Consider the following 18,530-nt stretch of genomic DNA (forward strand, 5'->3'; position numbering starts at 1 on the left):
GAAATGGACTATTTCAGAAGTTAGATTTGGAAGGTCAGAATTCTTGTTTCGTTCGGCTTTTTTTTTCTTCAAGATTTACTTATGAATACAAGAACTGGGGTTCAGGCCAGAGGTGCAGTGGATGAGAGGATTCACTAAAGATAGAGCAGAACAGACAAATCTACTGGAATACACTGCTGAGGGGAGCAGTGGGTGAGACAGGAGAGGTCTGCTGCACCATGTGGCCCACTGGATAGATTCATAGCGGGTGCTTTAACCTGGGAGGGCCCCTATCTAGACTCTTGCAACAATCACCCTGGCTTCTTAGGAGACCTTCCCCACCACCATTACCTATGAGCTTTCTGACTTCCCCTTCCACTATGCATTATATTGGGCCACAGGGTTGTCCCCCCTGCCTTGACGAACTTGGAAGGTTGGAAATGTCTTAATCCTATTTTTAGAACATAATAAATTAAATCGTGGGGCACGGGCCCTCCCTGGTGGCACAGTGGGTGAAAGCACAGCACTATGAAGCGATCTACAGCCAATGCAGCTTGAGTGTCATCCCTGACCAGGGAGCTGAGCCACATGACATGGCAGCCTTCTGACCAGCCGGCAGCTTTCCTCAGCAGTGTTTTTTTAAGATTTATTATGCATACGAGAACTAGGGTACAGGCAGAGGTGCAGGGGCTGAGAGAATTCACCAGAGTAGGGAGCAGAGAAGGCAGGTGCACTTAAATACACGCAACAGTGTATTTCACTCCATCTGCTCCCCATTTGTCTCTGGTGACTCTGTCCACCCCCCCCCACACACACACACAACTCTGGCCAGTACCCCAGTTCTTAGACACACAGTAAATCTTTTTAAAAATTTTAAAAAGAAAAATAACAGGGACACTTGTAATGAATTAAATAATTTCTGGTGTTGTTGTGAGGGGATCAAATAAGGTGGGACATTCCAGATAAGGGCTAGGACCTGGAAGTTTGGCAGGAAGGTGACCCTACCACCTCCCTGAAAGGGCTGCCCTCTTTGGGCTCAGGTAGGACTTGCATGTGGCTCCCAGACTTGGCTTTTCTGAAACAGAAAAGTGAATAAAACACAAGCGAGAGAAAAGATTGATTTATTTCTCAAATCTCAGTCCCTCTTTCATGGCATCCCATTGACCTAAACCTGAGGGTTTGGGAACCCAGGAAGTAGAAGCCAAAGTGCACAGGTCAGAGACCCAAGTTCAGACACCAGCAGCCAACTCAGATCAGATCTTGCTAAAGTCAGAACTCAAGGTTCATGTAAGTTCTCAGATCCCGCTCCCAGGCCCTGTCTTTTTCTTCTTTCCTTCTCGCCTCCCTCCGATTTAGTGTGGCTACCCGAAGGGATCTCTCCTTCCCAGCCACAGCCCGAGTATCCCGTGCTGAGAAGTGTGTGACTCGGGGCTGGAGCACTGATCTGTAGCCTAGCCCTTCCTGGTCCCTCTTGAGGATGGTGGGGATGGGGTTGGCACGGCCTTCACCCCGGGGTCCCAGTCCCATTCCAGGTTCCCAGCCCCCCCGCAGCAGCAGCTTGAAGCCTGGGCTGGAGGTGGGCACCCCAAGAGGCAAACTGGAGGGCCGGTGACTGTGGGACAATGACAGCAAATGAGCAGTGGATGTCCGGTGGTTGGAATCTTGGAAGTAGGCATCACAGGTCTCACAATACTGGGGGGCAGGGGAATGGGACCTGCAGAGAAAGAGAAAAGATTAAGAACAAGGGAAGTGTTGAAGCCACAGAAAGGGGGTGGCAGGATGTTTTCAGTCTTTTTTTGCTAAAGGAACAGCCTTCCTCCCCACTTAGCAATGAGGGCCTGAGAGGAATAGGCGGAAGAAGTGGCAACCAGGCCTCACCAAGATCTCAGGCATAATGACCGTAGCTAATAAAGTCCTTACTACGTGGCAAGCACTTTTCTAGCACTTTACAATCCTTAACCGATTTTGAGAAAAATGCTCTTACTCCTCCCAAGAGGAGGAGGAAAATGAAACACATAAGACATTAGGCTTCCTCTCCAAGTAAGCAGAGTGCGGATGTAAGTCCAGGGAGCTCATGATCACTCTATTATACTGCCTTTATCATCAACCAGTATTGTGGGATGGGGAGTGAAGGTTCTGGGGCCAATAGTGTGGCATGGCTAAAAAGGACAGAACGCACTGAAAACTGGGCACAGGCTAAGGCTTTCTGCTCACCGGTTCTCTGCACTCGTCGTCGTCTCTCCATGGCTCTCTCTGACCATGCGGGCCACCTCAGGGAAGCCGGCTTCCTCAGCTAGCTGGGCAGCATCCTTGCCACCCAGCTCACAGACCCCTACCCAGGCAGCCCCACGACCAAGGAGATAGTGTACAGCTGCCCCCTGGCCTGCTCTGGCTGCACACATCAGAGGGGTCCACCAGAAAGCATCCCGAGCATTGATATTCCCCCCAGCTCCCCCTGCTTCAAGGGGGTCCAACAGCCTTCGAAGTTCTGCCAGGTTCCCCTCCTGGGCAGCCTTCAGTATCCGCCGCGTCATTCTGTCCTCCGCCTCACGGGATCTCCTTTGTCTCTGTCCTTCGGATGTTCCTGATACCACTGCTTCTGCAGTGGTCTCCCTTGTAGTTCTTCTTTTCTTCCTCTTTCTCACACTGGTAGGCTCAGGCTGCGCTCTCTGGGATTCAGAGGCACTGTTCTCATCCCTTATCAAGGCCTCGTAGAAAGCCCGGGTTGCAGCTCCATCCAACACGGTGGATTCTAGTTCTTCAGACTGTGACTGCTGCTGCCCATCTTTCCAGAGATCACTGGGGTTGGTGGCCCGGGTGAAGGTGATGAGGGAGGGCTTAGACATGTTTTTAGGGAGAGCTGTGAAAAGGCAAAGGAAGGATGAGAAGAAAATAACTCCCTGTCCCATAGCCCTACAGTGACCAAAGCCACCTCTAGACACTTACTGGAAAGAGGAAAAATAGTCTCTGCCAAAAACCCCCTCCCATGCCAAAAATGAGCCCACAACCTAGAACCATGCATGACCACAGGTCATGTGAAAAATATGGAACCCAACCACCTTACCCTCCTCCCCCAACCAAAGACGACCTGGGTTACTCAGGGTTCCACCCTACCCTGGGACTCACTAATTTTTCCGTAAGACATACCATTAAGAAAAACAATCAGCTTAACCCTTTAAATATCCCTTGATCCTATTTCGGGGTGTTATCTTCTGAAACAAAGACAGGCTTGATGCTTCTCCAGGTGCAGATTTTGGGAGAGGCTCTGGCTTGGCTTGTATGGCAAGATGGCACTACTGTAAACAGAAGAATTAACACAATTAGCCACATGACTCAAAAAAGCACATGTGGCTACAAAAAACAAATGAGTAGATTGATTATACACTGCGCAGATGCAGATCGCAGAACGCAGAGTTCAGCTTCCCGCCCTGGAAGCTTTCCAACACTACCTATGCAAGTGCCATGTGCCTCAGAGGTGCCAGGAGTGGGAAGATGCAAATTGGGGTTCTCCTGCTTTTACATAATGTCCCCACAATGCCCTTCGCTGCCCTCAAGTTTATTTTCTGCAGCTGGGAAACCACTCTGGGTTATGAAAGGCCCAGAGGAAGGCCAGGTAAACTTGTGGAATGCCCACATGCTGTGAAATGAGGTAACATTACACTGCCCCTCACCATTACGCAGAGCAGGGTTCGCAGGTCGAATACAGCACCAGCAGCAGAAGACCCCATTCAAGCCCTATGAAAAAATGGAGACGCGCAAGGGACGAGCTGAATGGCTGGCCCCACCTCAGGTTGGCGCACGGGGACGCCCTGGTTCTCAACACCGCTCAGCTCAGCACACCCCACCCAAGTCCCTCAACACGGAGCCAGGCCTCACCTCCCGCCTCAGACGGCCGTAGCCCAGGATGAAACATGGGTGCCGTTGGGGGTCTGTAGTGGCTGCCCGACGGGTTGGCTGGGGACAGCGTCAGTCCCCAGGACAGCAGAGTGACTTGCTGTAGAAGGAAGAGGTTGGAAAAGATCCAACCAGCCTTGCTCTTTCCACGCCCCCCAGCCCCTCCGTCAGGGTATCTCTCGACTCTGTTTCCCAAACTCCCTGGCCTCGAACCTAGTGCTGAGCTTCCGCTTCCGGTGGTTCCTCAAAGGGTCCCGCCCCCCGAACGGCTACCTCGGGGGCCTCGCGACACCAGGGTCGCGCGCAGGTCGTTCTGGGACTCGTATTTCACCCTTCCTTCATCTCGCCAGTTTCTCCCTACGGAGAACTCCATTTCCCGGCGTCCATCTCGGTGCCCGACCTTTGGCGCGTGCGCGTTGGCCTCTTCCCCACCCTCCCCAATTTCCACTCCCCCCACCCCACTTCGCTTGCCGCGGTCGGGTCCGCGGCCTGCGCTCTAGCTGTCGACGCCGTTCCTCGGAAGCAGCAACTCCCCTCCCCCACCCTTGTCCCGGTCCCGGTCCAACCGGTGAGTTTGAGGTGGTCGCCGCGCCAATTCCTCAGTCCTGGGCGCGGCACATGGGGTCTTCGTGCCTTGATGTGGGGGCGGGGAAGGAAGTGACCCAGTCTGGCACCGTGGGAGGGAGGGGTAGCCTGAGAAGCGGAGGCGGGATGTGGGGACGCTCGTGAAATTGACCAGACGGCCGCCCCCAGGCCATGAAAAGAGGGACCCAGCTCTTGCTTGGAAACGATAAACTTCGGAGTCTTTGGGAAAGGCGCCGTGGACATGCAGAGACTTGTGGGGGTAGGGAGCACGAGTCGAGGCCCTGGCGGAGTTGCAGGAGAGAAGGGTCCTAGCCTTTGGGAGCGTCAGAGATGTGGCTGGGACTGGTGGGATCTCTCTGCTGGGACTGTCGGTTTCTCTCAAGTGGTGGGATCCCAAACCGTGTGTAATCTCAGAAAAGTGATTGAGGGTGTGAACGAGAGCTGGAAAGAGGTCCTGCGAAGCCAGGGATCTTTTAAGAAAAGGTGGCCCCAAAGTCTCCCGTGGTTGGAGTGCAAAGTTTGGGAGGATGGAGAGTTTGGGCTTTACTTAGACTCATCTTTTTCCAGCTGAGGTGAAGATGAGCAGCTCAGAGGAGGTGTCCTGGATTTCCTGGTTCTGTGGGCTCCGTGGCAATGAATTCTTCTGTGAAGTGAGTTCTCCTCCACCTCCCTGCACACCACCACATAACAGGCTGGCCAGATATCCTCCACATGCCACCACCATGCACTTCTTTTACCTGCTTCCATAGGAACTTTTTCCTGCTAAGGAAGTGTACCCTTAGTAAATTCCCACTAACCTGTGGTTAAAGTGGCAAGACAGACCCAAGTCCCAACCCTCCCACTCTCCGCAATATAACATTGGACAAGTGAACTTGTGTCTTTTCCTTCTTATTACTGGAGAGGTGCAGGAAATACCTGTCTCTGCTGATTGTTATGAAAATCAAGGTGTTGCATGTTAAAATGTGTTGTCATGTGGAAAGCTGTGTGTTAGCACAGGGATTGTAACTGCCTTCACAGCCCAGCCTTCCTGCCTTCCTCAGAGAGCCTGCTGCCCCTAAGGATAGGATGAGCCTGCTTCCCAGAGGTGGGAACTCTGTATGGGGACAGGGATCCAGAGAAGAATGTCTCGCTACAGAGGAGACATTGCATTACTTGTTTATCCTTAGAAAGGAAAGCCAAAGTATTTACGGGAAGACAAGTGTAGGTGAACTGGAGAGCGACTCAAGTACTTCGGTTGAGTTGGGATGGGGAACAGAAGTTGAGTGGAGGATAAGGCATGCCTTAGAGCAGTTTGCTCAGGTCAAAACCAAGGATTCTGCCATGGATCCCTCTTGACTTACGCGTCCTGACAGGTGGATGAAGACTACATCCAGGACAAATTCAATCTCACTGGCCTCAATGAGCAGGTGCCTCACTATCGACAAGCTCTAGACATGATCTTGGACCTGGAGCCTGGTGAGGCACCCTCAGGGTGGTTTTGTGTGTACGGGTTCTTTTTTTCTTTTCTCTCTTCAAATCCCTGTTCACCTGCTTCTTGAATTTCTGAATTTTCTTTTGGCTTTCTGCCTCCTCGAATGCACAATTTCCAACTTCATTTTGATTCCTCACCCAACTATTCCCTAGTTGAGTGACTTAACACTGCTTGTTTCTATGTGCGGATCCTGTAATTCAGCTCTATCCCATAATGCCCCAAGTTTCCCCATGGGTCATACTTTCTGCCTTGCAGTTTTAGGTTCAAAGTTCTACGCTCTGTACTGATATTATTGCATTTGTGTGTTGATGAGGGAATTGGGAGGGAGTGAAGAAAGCAGAGACTATGAAGAGGTCTTGGTGAGAAATTGCCTTGGGTTTGTGGCTCAGAGACCTCAGTTTCTGGGTCAGATGACCCAAGGTGATGGGTGGGATAAAGCTCAAGGGTGGGTGCTGGGAAAAGTGAGTAGCCAGTAACCCTTGGGGATAGGCAGGGCACCTAAAAAAGCTGTAAGACAAGTAGTTGCATTCTGCTGGGGCCGTGTTTCAGATGAAGAGCTGGAAGACAACCCCAACCAGAGTGACCTGATTGAGCAGGCAGCCGAGATGCTTTATGGATTGATCCACGCCCGCTATATCCTCACCAACCGTGGCATCGCCCAGATGGTGAGGCCTCTCTACTCCCACTTGACTCCTGAGGCAATCAGGGGACAGAGATTCCTGCAGCAATAAGTTACATGTTTCAGTTCTGTCAAGTAGTCTGAGAAGAGGGAAGAAGCCCAGAACCTGGGCCTGGGAATTCAGTCCCCATTGGGAGTAGTACTGAAGGGGATGTTTTCAGGGAGGGAGACACAACCTTCAGCAGGAAGTAGTTATAGGCTGCTTTTCCTTAGGGAACAAACACTGATGTTCTGATAGTCTAGCATCAGCCTTACCTGAAGGATGGGAGGCAGAGGTGTCTGGGGGCCAGAGAAGGGGCCCCTTGACAGAGAGAGGCAGGAGGAACAGAAGACAGAGTAATGTGGTCAGGCTGAGGAGGAGGGGATCACATCTTTCCCATTCACCCACCAACTCCTTCCATTTTATTCACCTCAGCTGGAAAAGTACCAGCAGGGAGACTTTGGCTACTGTCCCCGTGTGTACTGTGAGAACCAACCCATGCTTCCCATCGGTGAGTGTCAGAGAAGGAAAAGGAGGGCAGCATATGGCAGGTTCTCTGGGGAGGAGTTGGGGCTCAGTAGGTTGGACCCTGAGTCTGGGAGGGAGGTTGAGCAGGTTTGAAGGACTGACCTGCTGAATCTGGCTGTCCCCCAGGCCTTTCAGACATCCCAGGTGAGGCCATGGTGAAGCTCTACTGCCCCAAGTGCATGGACGTGTACACACCCAAGTCGTCGCGGCACCACCACACGGACGGCGCCTACTTCGGTACCGGTTTCCCTCACATGCTCTTCATGGTGCACCCCGAGTACCGACCCAAGCGGCCCGCCAACCAGTTTGTACCCAGGTGGGAAGTAGAGACTGTCACCAACAGTCATATGAAAGGCCTGGGACCCCTGGGGCAACAGGGCATAGTTGTTTCTTAAGAGCTGCTTCTCCCTTTGAAAAGTTCTTTTAACTGTTTAACTCTCAGTTCCAGTATCCATAAACTAAGTATGATGACAATTCCTGCCTGACAGGATATTTCTACACCAAGAAATGACATTCGGCATTTGTAGCTCCATGTAAACAACTTTGTTGTCACCATCTTGGTTAAGCCTTTGCAAAGATTCTCTTAGCTTAGCTGAGGTGTGCTTTGTCTTCTGGGACATCATTTTTATTCTAGTATGGGAAAGAAGATTGGGCTTCTGTATTTATCAAGTACTGATGCATAAGTATCTGTACACACACATGTATGTTCTAGAATTTGAATTCTAGTAGATATTTAAGGTTCATCCCCAAATATTCCTGAGGAGAGGATCTTGGGCACCAGTGCCCGTAAGTATCAAGCAGGCTTACGGAGGAGCTGGAGTGGGAGGTGGGAATGCAGGCCGCTGGCAGGGCCGCAATGGGAAGGGGGCTCACCCTGCTTCCTCTCACCTCTGCCCTGGCCCAGGCTCTATGGTTTCAAGATTCATCCGATGGCCTACCAGCTGCAGCTCCAAGCAGCCAGCAACTTCAAGAGCCCAGTCAAGACGATTCGCTGATGCCCCCTCCACCTTTGACACCTCCGTTCCTCCGCTGCCGCCCTTTCAGGAATCCTCTATGGTTTTTAGTTTAAGTTAAAGGAGTCATTATTGTGGTGGGAATAATGAAATAAAGTGGAAGAAAAGGCTGTGATGTAGTTTGCTGTGCTTGGGGTTGGTAAAGGGAGGGCAGCAAAGTACTGGATGGATCCCAGGGACTTTCTCGACCTAGTCACACACACCCCCAAGTTGAAAACCAGCAAAAATGTGTATTCAGTAGTTTTGAATGGTGTTCTTAGTAGAGAGCAGAGCAGAATCCCTAGGGGGGTTGTGATTGCCAGTTCACAAGACTAAAGAAGTATTTGTTCTTTTTAGGCCACTTACACTGCTCAGTGGTGCCAGTGTGCCCTCTGCTGGGCACACTGAGTCGTGCTCATCAGAGGGAGACCACACCGGCTGCTTAGCCAGGTTCCCTGCAAGATTGTCACTAGCACTGTTGTCTGGGGAGTTGGTGCTAGGAACATGCAAATTCATAGGCCCTTGTGGAGGCCTTTATGGGCCACTCAGCATAAAGGTAGACAGTTGGATCAAGGCCCAAGTGGGGCCAGGTATTGCCCCTGTCTGGGCCATTGTTCCCACATTCTGGACCGAGCTGGTGGGTGAGGACACAGCGTCCCTGCTGAGAGGTAATAACTTCCTCTCTGCCCCCACCTCCATTCTGCCCAGGCAGGAATATAGCTCTGTACCTAACAGCAGCTCTTGCTCAAAACTGCCCCACAGCTCAGGATCAAGGCCTGTGATCACAGAAAGGTGGGGCTTTAGGGTACCCCTCAGGGACTGTCCCCAGAATTCCATGATGAAGGCGCATATGCTTATAGGTGTGCTGGTCATGGTGGGCTGCTCAATAGGGAAGGGTAAGTGGGGTCCAGGGCAAGGGAGGAAGGGGTGACTGAGTCCATGGAGGGGCTGGGCCCCTGGACATGCGGCCCCACCCCTGCTGTCTTCCACTTCCCCAGCTCCCGTTCCTGAAGTCCGGACCTGTCACCTCTGTCTCTTAGAAGACCCTTCCTTGGGCTGCATTTCAGGCTCGGAGAAGTGCACCATCAGCAGTCGGTCCCCGTGCATGGTGATCACCATTTACTACAGTGAGTCAGAGCCAGGAGGGGTTGCGGGCCCACCTACTGCTTGGTCTCTCCCCTCATAGATGGGGACTGCCTGGCACCTGGGCTGCAAGAAAGAAAAGGACCTTGGAAGGAGGGGTCTGGGATTCTGAGGCCAACTAAGCTAATTTCCTGGGTCTGGGTGAGGGAGGAGAGCCAGGATTAGGGGCAAGGGGAGGCCCAGGGTTATTAGCTGTCCCTTCTCCTCCAGATACCTATATTCGCTTCTTCATCCGAGGCTGTGGACAGTACCATTCTTACCGCTGCCAAGAAACACACAACACCTACTTCCCACAGTACTGGTACAGGGCCCAGTGCTGCCAGTATGATTACTGCAACTCCTGGTCCAGCCCCCAGCTCCAGAGCTCCCTGCCTGAGCCCCAAGGCAAGACCCTGGCCCTGCCTCTTTCTGACCCCCAGCTCCAGCGGTTCTACCAGGCCCTGAACCTCTCACTACCCCTCCCCAGCTTCCATGCTGAGAGGGAACCTGAATACCTGGATCCCCTGATCACCCTGCCCCTGAGACTGGGCTTGTCTATTGCCGACCTGCGCCACATTTACCTGTTCCTCAACAGCTCAGGACTTTTGGTTCTTCCCCGGGCTGGACCCTGACACCTTGCCTTTCCCAGGCTCCATTCTTCTTCCAGCATCGCTCCCCTAACACCCCAGCCTCCTGCACCTGCCTCTCAGAGCACTTAGTCTCTGCTCTGTGATTTCTTTGGCCTCCTTTCCTTTGTACTTCCAGCTTCTGTGTATTTTGGTTTAATGTCCTCCCCTGAAACCAGTTGGTACTGTATCCAGTGCTCTACTCGCTTGCTTCTAGAAAAGAACCTCAAGTGCAAATTCTGCCCAGACCCCCCAAAAAAGACACAGACTCACCTCTTCCTCATCATCCAAATGTCCCATCATTCCCCTCCACCCCCTCTCAATCTGCTCACATGCCACCACCATTCAGATCTGGCCCTGTGTCCTATGCCTGTCTCTAACACCTGGCACCAGGCTGAACTTGCAGCAAGAAGGAGGGGTAGATTTCTGTGCAGAGACCCTGACTTGGCACTCTGGCATCCTTGCCTCACTCTCCGAACACCCCATTTATTTCTTGCTGCTCTCTCCTCTCTCGTCCCAGTCTTTCAGTCTTTCACCTCTTCAGCTCTGCTTCGCATCACTGAGTCGCCATACATACTTACTATATAGGTGCCCAGGGAGAAAAGAAGCAAGGTAGGGTTTGGCCTGCTGTTACATATCTCCCGATTTCCTGACACAATAAATGGACTGCACCAAGCCTGTCACAATGCTTATGGGGTTGGGCTTAGGTATAGACAGGTTAAAGAGAATTAATTGGGGGTGTGGTAAAAATAGGGATGCCTGCTCCCTTAGCCTTTGTGGGTTACTCCTGACTAGCCAGCCCACCCACTGCTCAGCTAGAGTCAAAGCATGAGGATGGTAACTCCTCCTGCCTTAGACACCCTAAAAACCTAGAAACTTAAACCTAGGTAATGCCAAAACCTTTCTACTTAAGAGAGTAGGAAATATTCTGTCCTTATACCAGGATTCAGGAGCAAGTAAAGGACCAGTTCAGCATCTTAGGGTCACCTGGTCCCTAGTTCTTTTCAGGATCCTGGCACCCAGCACCCTCCTGTGGAGTTCTAGGTGAAGGAGGAGGACATAAGAGCATACAGGTGGGGTTGCACTGGCTGGATCTTTAGTTTTTATGTTTGAAAAATTGCACACATAAAGAAAGCAATAATGAATATTCATAATTGGACATTTCCTATATACTCATTAAACACTGGATGCATGGCTCGGAGCCAGATCTGGTGTTAAGCACCAGAACTCAGAAGAGTTCAGAAGTGTCCAGCTTCCTGCATCTCACACCCCGGTGTTGGTGTTCTGAGCCCAGCACTGCAGCTTTGTGGCTGGGACCCCAATCCCAGCACCTCTGCCATTTGGGTGGTTTGGTCGCCCAGCCTCACTCGGTCACTTAGCAAGTAGAGATAATACCTAGTGGGTTGAGAAAATGCATGTAAATGTGTGCATATGTGGGAGGGAGCCCTCAAAAATAGACACATGCCTTAGAACAAATGCACACACAGCTGTGGTCTCTTTATTTTTAAACCCCCTTGGCAAAACACAGATGCTCACACATGCCATAAGATGGGTAACCAGTGTTAGGGGTCCCTAAGTCAGCACGAATGGCCTTCGTCAGCGTCCAGAAGAACTGCCTTCATGCCCCCTCCTGGCACTTGCCCCCCCATCTCTTAGGGGTTGCCACAGTCCCGAGTTGTAGCAGCTTAGGTGAAATTTGTGTTTGGTATAAATGGTGTCGTTCAGCACTTATTCTTGCCTACACAGCATTTTATACAAATACATGTCTGTGGTCCCTTTAATTTGGTGGGAGGTCTGAAGAGAGGTATAAACCTTCCATGTGTCCTCTTGCTGGGCCTACCTTTTCTGGAAGCCCGGGGTCAGGTCAGAACTTCATTAGGCCCAGCCCCTCTTCCCCAGAGTACCCTTCTCCAGCCCTTCCTCACCTCTGCTGCCTAAATCTCACCCTCTCCCCTATGTCCTCCCAGCCAGTGTCCAAACAGCCCTGGCTTTCACTAAGCTAAGTACAGGACTCTATCCTGAGGGTTATTGCATTTCTGAGATACCCACTATGTTTTGGGCCTTCATCATAAGGGGGCCTTCAATTCCTTGTCACCTTTTTGTGCATAGAGCTGAATCAGACACCCAGGCAGGCAGAAGCAGAGCCGCGTGCCCCTTACCTGCCCCACAGTGGGACCATCATGCACAACTACCTTCTTTGGCTCTACCCCCTTGGAAGAGACAGACAAACTACAATTTGCACACTAATTTATTTTGGAGGAACACCTGGGGGTTTACTCAAATGAGTCCTGTGGTGAGGGGAAGGGAGGAGGAACAAATAAAAACAAAATCACCATCTGGAGGTAGGAGCAGAGACAAGGAAACTGAAGATTTGAGGGGGAAATGTCAGAAGATTCTGGGGGAGGGACAGACTGGGAAAAGGGATATTGAGGGGTGTCAATAGAGAGGAAGACAGGACTGGGGTCAGGTACCTTAAGGGAGTCAGAGGGAAGGATTGGAGGTTGTCCAGTCTGATTAGAATGAGGATGACTGGAAATAGTTACTCCAGATGTCTTCTGCAGACATACTAAGGTAAGTTCAGGACTCTGTTCTGAGGGTTATTGCAGAAATCCAGGAAGCAGCATTGAGAGAATATCCAGTAGCCAAACACGGGAGAGGTGCGGGTGTGTGAGCAGTCACTCATCTGCTCCTTGCGGCGACAGTCACTCACCAGGATGTCAGTACCCGAGCCTGGGGCAGGATGGCAGCAACCAGTGATGCGAGGCCCCAGCAAAGCCCCAACCGTCCCACCCCCTCACTCCAAACGGACTTATCACTGCCCCCACACTCTGCCCTGGGCCCTTATGATGCAAAGATTCTTGGAACTGGCTCCAACTCTGTGAGAGCTTCGCATAGCAGATGGGAAAGGGCCATTTGAAACATGAGGGTGGATGGAGCTGGAAGGGATGATGCTAACCAAAATAAATCAGGAAAAAAGGAAAATGGAATGATTTCATTTATGAATGGAATATAGGAAAACCAAACGAAGGGTCAGGAAAAAGACAACACTTGCAAGCTGATGGTAGATCTGAGGCAAACGGCAAGGAGGGGTGGAGAGGAGTTAGAAGAGGGGAGGGGAGAGCACGAGAGACTGTGGTGGTGGTAGAACTACATGTGAGGGGGGATAATGATGCATGAAAATAAATAAAAACAGGGCCCTCCTTGGTGGCAGGCACAAGAGGTTAAAGTGCACCACTGTGAAGCTGTTGGGAGCCAGCCAGGGAGCTGATCCACATGGTGTAGCAGACCTTTCCTGGTTCTCCTTTGCTGTGTATCTCAGTAGATCCACCAGTTCTGCTCCCCACTCTGTCTTGCTGAATCCTCTCATCCCCCATGCCTCTATCCTGTACCCCAGTTCTTGTATGCATAAATAAATATTTTTTTAAATGTGAAGTTTGGAGGTGGCTGAGTTGGAATTTGTGAATTGGGGACAAGTTTGAGAGAGAACCGTGGAGAGGAAGTATACTTAATAACTTTAAATCACAGTGGCCTCCCTGGTGGTGTAAGTCACAGCACTATGAAGCTATGCTCAGCCACTGCAGCACAAGTTCAACCCCTGGCCAGGGAGCTGACCCACATGCGCAGCAGATCTCTCCTGACCTGCCCGCTTCTCCTACCAGCAGTGTATTTCAGTAGATCTGCCTAGTCTGCCCCCAACTCAGTCTCTGGAGGACCCTTTCATCACCCCTCCACCTCTGGCCTGCACCCCAGCTCTTTTATACATAAATAAATCAATCTTTGCAAAAATAATAAAATAAATCATAGTGGGCAATGTTTTGTACCCAAGTACCAAGATGTTTGTTCACTGCCACCCCACTTGAGAGAGTGAAAAATCAAAAGCAACCTGAAGGCCTGTCAACCACGGGATGGATAGAAGGACCCCTTGAGGCCCAGGCCCTGGAGTGCCACATGGCAAGAACAGAACAGAAAGCTGTTTACAAGATGACTGGGAAAGATTAAGTTCCCTTAGCTGAGAACTGTGATAAAACAAGTGCAGAACAGTCTTTAGTGGTATGCTGTTGTTTGGAGGGGAGAGGTGAAAAGGAGTCAAGAGGTGCAACAGGAGGTTAAATCTCAGTTCTATGAAGCTACCCCAGCCTTTGCAGCATGAGTTCAGTCCCTGGCCAACATGAGTGTGATCCCTGGCCACATGGCGCAGCAACCCTCTCCTGTCTCACCTGCTGTGCCCCTCAGCAGTGTCTTTTAGATCTGCCTGTTTTGTTCCCCACTCTGTCTCTGGTGAATCCTTTCACCACCCCCCTCACCTCTGGCCTGTACCCAAGTTCATGTATGCATAAATAAATAAATCTTAAAAACAAAAAAACAATTAAAAGAAGTCCAGAGACTACTTGTATAGGTGGAGTGTGTACAAAAGTTCACAGGGTAAAAAGACAGTGAAAGAATTGATGTGTGCTTTGTATTTTAAAAAAAGATTAGGCCCTCCCTGGTGGTGCAGCGGGTTAAAGCACTGCACTAAGAAGCTAAAGCCACTTCCGCATGAGTTCGATCCCCGCCTGCCCCAGAGGTGACCACATGGCGTGGCAGACCTCTCCTGACCCACCCCCTGCTCCCCTCAGCAGTGTACTGCGTTGATCTGCCTGTTCTGCTCCCCGCTCTGTCCCTGGTGAATCCTCTCACCCTCCGCATCTATGGCCTGTACTCCAGTTCTGTATAAATAAATAAATCTTCAAAAAAAAAAGATCATTTATGCATACAAGAACTGGGGTAGAGGCCAGAGGTGTGGGGGGCTGGTGAGAGGATTCACCAGAGACAGAGCGGGGAGCAGAACAGATGGATTGACTGAAATGCACTGCTGAGGGGAGCAGTGATGGATTCAGGAGAGGTCTGCTGTGCCATGTGGGTCATCTCCCTGCTAGGGATTGAACTCATGCTGCAGTGCCCGGGGTAGCTTCATAGTGCTGAGACGTAACCCTTTGTACCACCAAAAAGGCCCAGGGTTGCTGTCTTCTTTCTTATCAGAGTGGGATGGACTGGGCCAGGAGGGGAGAGGGACTTCTCTTTGATAAGTTTGAATATTCTGAGAGTGAGCCCTATCTGTGTGTCAACTATTAAAAAATGTATTGTGTAGGGGGCCTCCCTGGTGGTGCAAGGGGTTAAAGTTTCAGCACTATCAAACTATTGCCAGCCACTGCAGCATGAGTTCTATCCCTTGCTAGGGAGCTGATCCACGTGGCATGACAGACCTCTCCTGTCCCGCCTGCTGCTCCCCTCAGCAGAATATTTCAGTAGATCCACCTGTTCTGCTCCCCACTATGTCTCTGGTAAATCCTCTCACCCTCCACACCTCTGGCCTGTACCCCAGTTCTTGTATATATAAATAAATAAAGTGTAGTGTAAATGTAAGAAAAGGACTGAAGGAAGGCAGCTGTTAACAGCACGTCTCTGGAGCACCCACGCAGCCTCTAGGAGGCTTAGACAAGGAGTTGACCTTTCTGAGTCTGTTTTCTCTGCTATAAAATCAGCCTACTGTTGACAGCAACAACCATAATACCTGTCTCGGAACATTGAAGTGCTTAGAACAGTGCCTGGCACATAGCTCTGTTTGCTAACTTACAAAAGGTGAGGGAGCAGGCAAGAGGAATGATGTAGTCAACTGTTAGCAAGTTGAAAAGGAGGTGGAAATGTGCAGAGTGCAATTCAACATGACAGTTGGCCTGACACTCAGCGTCAGGAGAAAGTAGGGTGTGACTGCTCCTTGAAGTCAGGGAAGCAGATAAAATTGTCCAGGGAGAATGAAGCAGGAATGAAGTTTAGCTAATGACTAAACTCTGGTGAGCCTGAACCACATTAGGGGCTAAGGAAAGTGAGGCAGAACTTGGTGCAGGAGACAGAGTGAAGGTCGCAGAAGAGTGATGTTGGCGGGAATTGCACTGGCAGGTGGGGAGAGGAGGAAAGGCTGATGGAGCTGTGTCTTGAGGACCCCTTTCACCGGGTGCTGTGAGGAGGAGGGACTGAGGTGTAGACTGTAGACAGAGGTGGGCAGTGGCAGGAAGGAGTGCACACAGGAGTGGTTCTGAAAGAGATAGTGATGCAACAGTATTTTAGGTTTGTGGGAACAAGATTTTGGATGCAGCTTAGAAGGGCTGGTAGAGATGTGGTTTGAGGCCAAGGACAGAACAGAGAAGGTGGCTTACTGTTCTTTATATGGAGAGTCAAGCAGCTGCTGCCAGCTGGGGCAAGACAGATATCAGATCCCAAGAGGCACCCCAACTCCTTGGTCTCCAAGAGGCATCGATAGCAGCGCAGGTATTTGGGTTGCTGAGCTGGATAAGGGAAGTCTTGATGGACAGATTCACCTAGAATACAGAGAAGCACTGACCCCAAGCCCTAACCCGCTGGTCAACCTTACTTCTCCCCACCACCCTACCCTCCCATCTCACAAAACCATAACATCACCAATTCTTTAAAACCAGTTGGCCGAATCTCAAAAGTTATAGTTCTTGTTAAAAATCTTCCTTCCCAGGCTCTCCCTGGTGGTGCAACAGGTTAAAGCACCACATTATGAAGCTCTCTAAAGCCACTGTAGAACAAGTTTGATCCCTGGCTGGGGAGCTGACCCACATGGTGTGGCAGACCTCTCCTGACCCGCCTGCTGCTCCCCTCAGCAATGTACTCTGTCAGTCTGCCTATTCTGCTCCCCACTTTGTGTCTGGTGAATCCTCTCACCCACCATACCTCTGGCCTGTACCCCAGTTCTGTAAGCATAGCTAAATAAATATTTTTTTAAAATCTCCCTTCCCTGCTCTTATCTACATTCCCTGAAATGAGGAACCCACCCATTCATTTACTTATTGCGTATTTGAGAGACTAACAGGTACTAAGGACCCTGCAGACCTCTACATTCGAAGGTTAGGCGGAGTCCAACTTTGAGCATCTCTGTTAGAGCCAGTCTGTCTTTGGGGTTTGATTTTATGGTTCCCCATCCCCTAGACTCCCTTTTGAATGTGCCTTCTTAGCCTGGAATTTTCAGAAGTGAAAACAAGAGTGTATCATCCTAGGACAGGAGAATTCCTTGCTTGGTCTACACAGAACATTTTAAGTAGCCCAAGGCCACATTCTTTGGTACTGCCACTGTACAGACTCATATTAAACTTCGTCCACCAAAGTGCCCCCTTCAGCTACACCTCTCTGTTCCTTTGGTCTCCACCCAGACCATTAGTGTCTGCGTCCCCAGAACCAGCACTTGGTGGGAGGCAGATGCTGAGCAAACACTTTGAAGCCTATTTCTATTTAGAAGGTGCCTTGCAGTCAAGTGAGGAGGTTATCATGTTGCATCCAGATTTGTTCTAGATTCGGGTGCTGTCATTTAGCATGTCCCCCAAACCCTCTCTGTCACCTATTGCCTTCAGTCTCTCCATTCAGATTATTGCTGTTGACAGAGACACCCTGGGGTGGTCACTAGAATTTCAGTCCATTATCAGTCCCTAGCATTATCTCACCAAGCTCACTCATTCCATGATTCCTCCTGACTAGGTTTACCTGAGCATCCTGGACAGCTGTATCCAGATTCCTGTAATCTGGGTTTCTCTATCCAGCAGGTCAGGAGACTCATCTGACCCCTCAGAACTACTTACCAGACACCAAGCTCATCATGATGAGCACCATCAAGAAGACCATGTACAGGGAGTGGGGGGTTCTGTGGAGGCCCAGGGGCCCCAGGCTCTGGCTACCTGCAGGGCCTGCCATAAAATGCATGACTGCCCACCAGCCTCCAGTTTGGGTTTATATTGCAAGAGAAGCTGGCCAAGAGGAAGGAGAAGGGCAACACCTGTTTAGGGTAGAAATCAGTGCCAGAACAACCAGAGGGACAGAGTGTCCTCACCCACAGCCACTCCTGCCTCACATCCTGGTGATAGGGTCCAGCAACAGGAAAATGAGCGGGGAACTTTTCTTCATAGACATTCAGATGATGTTTATGAATCACAACATTGCACAACCGCACAGAGCACACAGTCTAGTGTGGGAAACAGGTCAATAAGCAGTGGGGAGTGGGATGATGGGGGTGTGCAGAGTGCTTCCCAGATTGGGCAGTGGAGACTGAGCACACAATCTAGCCTGGGAAACAAGTCAATAAACCAAGGGGGGGGGTGTGGAAGGTTGCAGAGTGCTTCCCAGGAGATCTGGGCAGTGGAGACCACTGACCGAAGCCATTTATGACTAATAGTAACAGATCAGATTTCTGTTTGTTAAAGATTACTGAGGCTGGGAAACCACTTAAGAGCTGTTCCCGAGTCCAGTCACAAGATGGCGGCCTGGTCTAGCGTAAGAGAGGCAAAGCAGGTAAGAGAGAGTCTGAGATTTATTTAAGAGGACAGGTCTGATTTGAAGTTGGACTAAAAGTGGCGAGGGGGAGGGGGTTATAGGTCAGCACACAGGGGTGATTGGTGGTGCCACTGTCCGAGGGCACCTGGATGCCCGGCGCCTGTACTCATGTCAGTGTCCGGGTGCCCGGAAGGCCAGCACATTTTCCCACGCCCCATTTGTCCTGTCCGGCTTCGACTCAGCTCCAGGGCAGTGGGTCTGATCTCCGGCGCCCACAGGCTCCGGCACTGCACTTTAGCTCTTCGCGCCTGGCAGCACCTCAGAGCTTTCCCAGGAGACGCGGGGGCGGACC

At 50.9% G+C, this 18,530-nt stretch overlaps 4 protein-coding genes across 6 annotated transcripts; 2 read left to right on the forward strand and 2 right to left on the reverse strand.

Annotated features, from left to right (window-relative positions):
* Positions 1-1,084: 1,084 nt before the first annotated feature.
* Positions 1,085-4,098, reverse strand: GPANK1 (G patch domain and ankyrin repeats 1). Of its 2 annotated transcripts, XM_012734370.1 has the most exons (5): positions 3,856-4,098; positions 3,651-3,714; positions 3,127-3,275; positions 2,194-2,839; positions 1,085-1,693 (listed from the first exon to the last, which is right to left on the reverse strand). In XM_012734370.1, the coding sequence occupies exons 4-5, from the start codon at positions 2,823-2,825 to the stop codon at positions 1,249-1,251; spliced, it is 1,077 nt and encodes a 358-aa protein (XP_012589824.1). In that variant the 5' UTR covers positions 2,826-2,839; positions 3,127-3,275; positions 3,651-3,714; positions 3,856-4,098; the 3' UTR covers positions 1,085-1,248. The 2 variants fall into 2 exon arrangements, with proteins under 2 accessions (XP_012589824.1, XP_004695188.1); XM_004695131.2 differs by lacking the exon at positions 3,651-3,714.
* A 34-nt stretch (positions 4,099-4,132) lies between these two features.
* CSNK2B (casein kinase 2, beta polypeptide) lies at positions 4,133-8,239 on the forward strand. 2 transcript variants are annotated; one of them, XM_004695132.1, is made up of 7 exons: positions 4,133-4,441; positions 5,026-5,108; positions 5,811-5,913; positions 6,479-6,594; positions 7,024-7,099; positions 7,243-7,432; positions 8,021-8,239. In XM_004695132.1, exons 2-7 carry the CDS (start codon positions 5,037-5,039, stop codon positions 8,109-8,111), a joined length of 648 nt encoding a protein of 215 aa, XP_004695189.1. In that variant the 5' UTR covers positions 4,133-4,441; positions 5,026-5,036; the 3' UTR covers positions 8,112-8,239. The 2 variants fall into 2 exon arrangements, with proteins under 2 accessions (XP_004695189.1, XP_012589890.1); XM_012734436.1 differs by lacking the exon at positions 4,133-4,441 and adding an exon at positions 4,629-4,717.
* Positions 8,240-8,946: 707 nt separating this feature from the next.
* LY6G5B (lymphocyte antigen 6 complex, locus G5B) lies at positions 8,947-9,862 on the forward strand. The gene is made up of 3 exons (XM_004695099.1): positions 8,947-9,004; positions 9,107-9,235; positions 9,462-9,862. The coding sequence occupies exons 1-3, from the start codon at positions 8,947-8,949 to the stop codon at positions 9,860-9,862; spliced, it is 588 nt and encodes a 195-aa protein (XP_004695156.1).
* Positions 9,863-12,422: 2,560 nt separating this feature from the next.
* LY6G5C (lymphocyte antigen 6 complex, locus G5C) lies at positions 12,423-17,611 on the reverse strand. Its single transcript, XM_004695100.1, has 3 exons — positions 17,491-17,611; positions 16,051-16,179; positions 12,423-12,586 (listed from the first exon to the last, which is right to left on the reverse strand). The coding sequence occupies exons 1-3, from the start codon at positions 17,609-17,611 to the stop codon at positions 12,423-12,425; spliced, it is 414 nt and encodes a 137-aa protein (XP_004695157.1).
* Between the last annotated feature and the right edge of the window lie 919 nt (positions 17,612-18,530).

This window comes from Condylura cristata, unplaced genomic scaffold, assembly GCF_000260355.1.
Source record: "Condylura cristata isolate star-nosed mole 26May11 unplaced genomic scaffold, ConCri1.0 scaffold00055, whole genome shotgun sequence".
NCBI classification, from domain to species: Eukaryota; Metazoa; Chordata; class Mammalia; order Eulipotyphla; family Talpidae; genus Condylura; species Condylura cristata.

Bases quoted from the DNA above. Each gene is read 5' to 3' on its own strand.
- GPANK1 (XM_004695131.2), bottom strand. From the start codon at position 2,825: ATGTCTAAGCCCTCCCTCATCACCTTCACCCGGGCCACCAACCCCAGT. The intron at 1,694-2,193 runs GTGAGCAGAAAG...CTTTCTCTGCAG, and splicing joins ACGACGAGTGCAGAGAACCG to GTCCCATTCCCCTGCCCCCC.
- CSNK2B (XM_012734436.1), top strand. From the start codon at position 4,630: ATGAAAAGAGGGACCCAGCTCTTGCTTGGAAACGATAAACTTCGGAGT. The intron at 5,109-5,810 runs GTGAGTTCTCCT...GCGTCCTGACAG, and splicing joins GCAATGAATTCTTCTGTGAA to GTGGATGAAGACTACATCCA. The intron at 6,595-7,023 runs GTGAGGCCTCTC...TATTCACCTCAG, and splicing joins ACCGTGGCATCGCCCAGATG to CTGGAAAAGTACCAGCAGGG.
- LY6G5B (XM_004695099.1), top strand. From the start codon at position 8,947: ATGAAGGCGCATATGCTTATAGGTGTGCTGGTCATGGTGGGCTGCTCA. The intron at 9,005-9,106 runs GTAAGTGGGGTC...CCACTTCCCCAG, and splicing joins GGGCTGCTCAATAGGGAAGG to CTCCCGTTCCTGAAGTCCGG. The intron at 9,236-9,461 runs GTGAGTCAGAGC...CTTCTCCTCCAG, and splicing joins GGTGATCACCATTTACTACA to ATACCTATATTCGCTTCTTC.
- LY6G5C (XM_004695100.1), bottom strand. From the start codon at position 17,611: ATGCATTTTATGGCAGGCCCTGCAGGTAGCCAGAGCCTGGGGCCCCTG. The intron at 16,180-17,490 runs GTAAGTAGTTCT...TCCCTTATCCAG, and splicing joins CATGATGAGCTTGGTGTCTG to CTCAGCAACCCAAATACCTG. The intron at 12,587-16,050 runs GTAAGCCACCTT...ATCCTGCCCCAG, and splicing joins GACTCTCCATATAAAGAACA to GCTCGGGTACTGACATCCTG.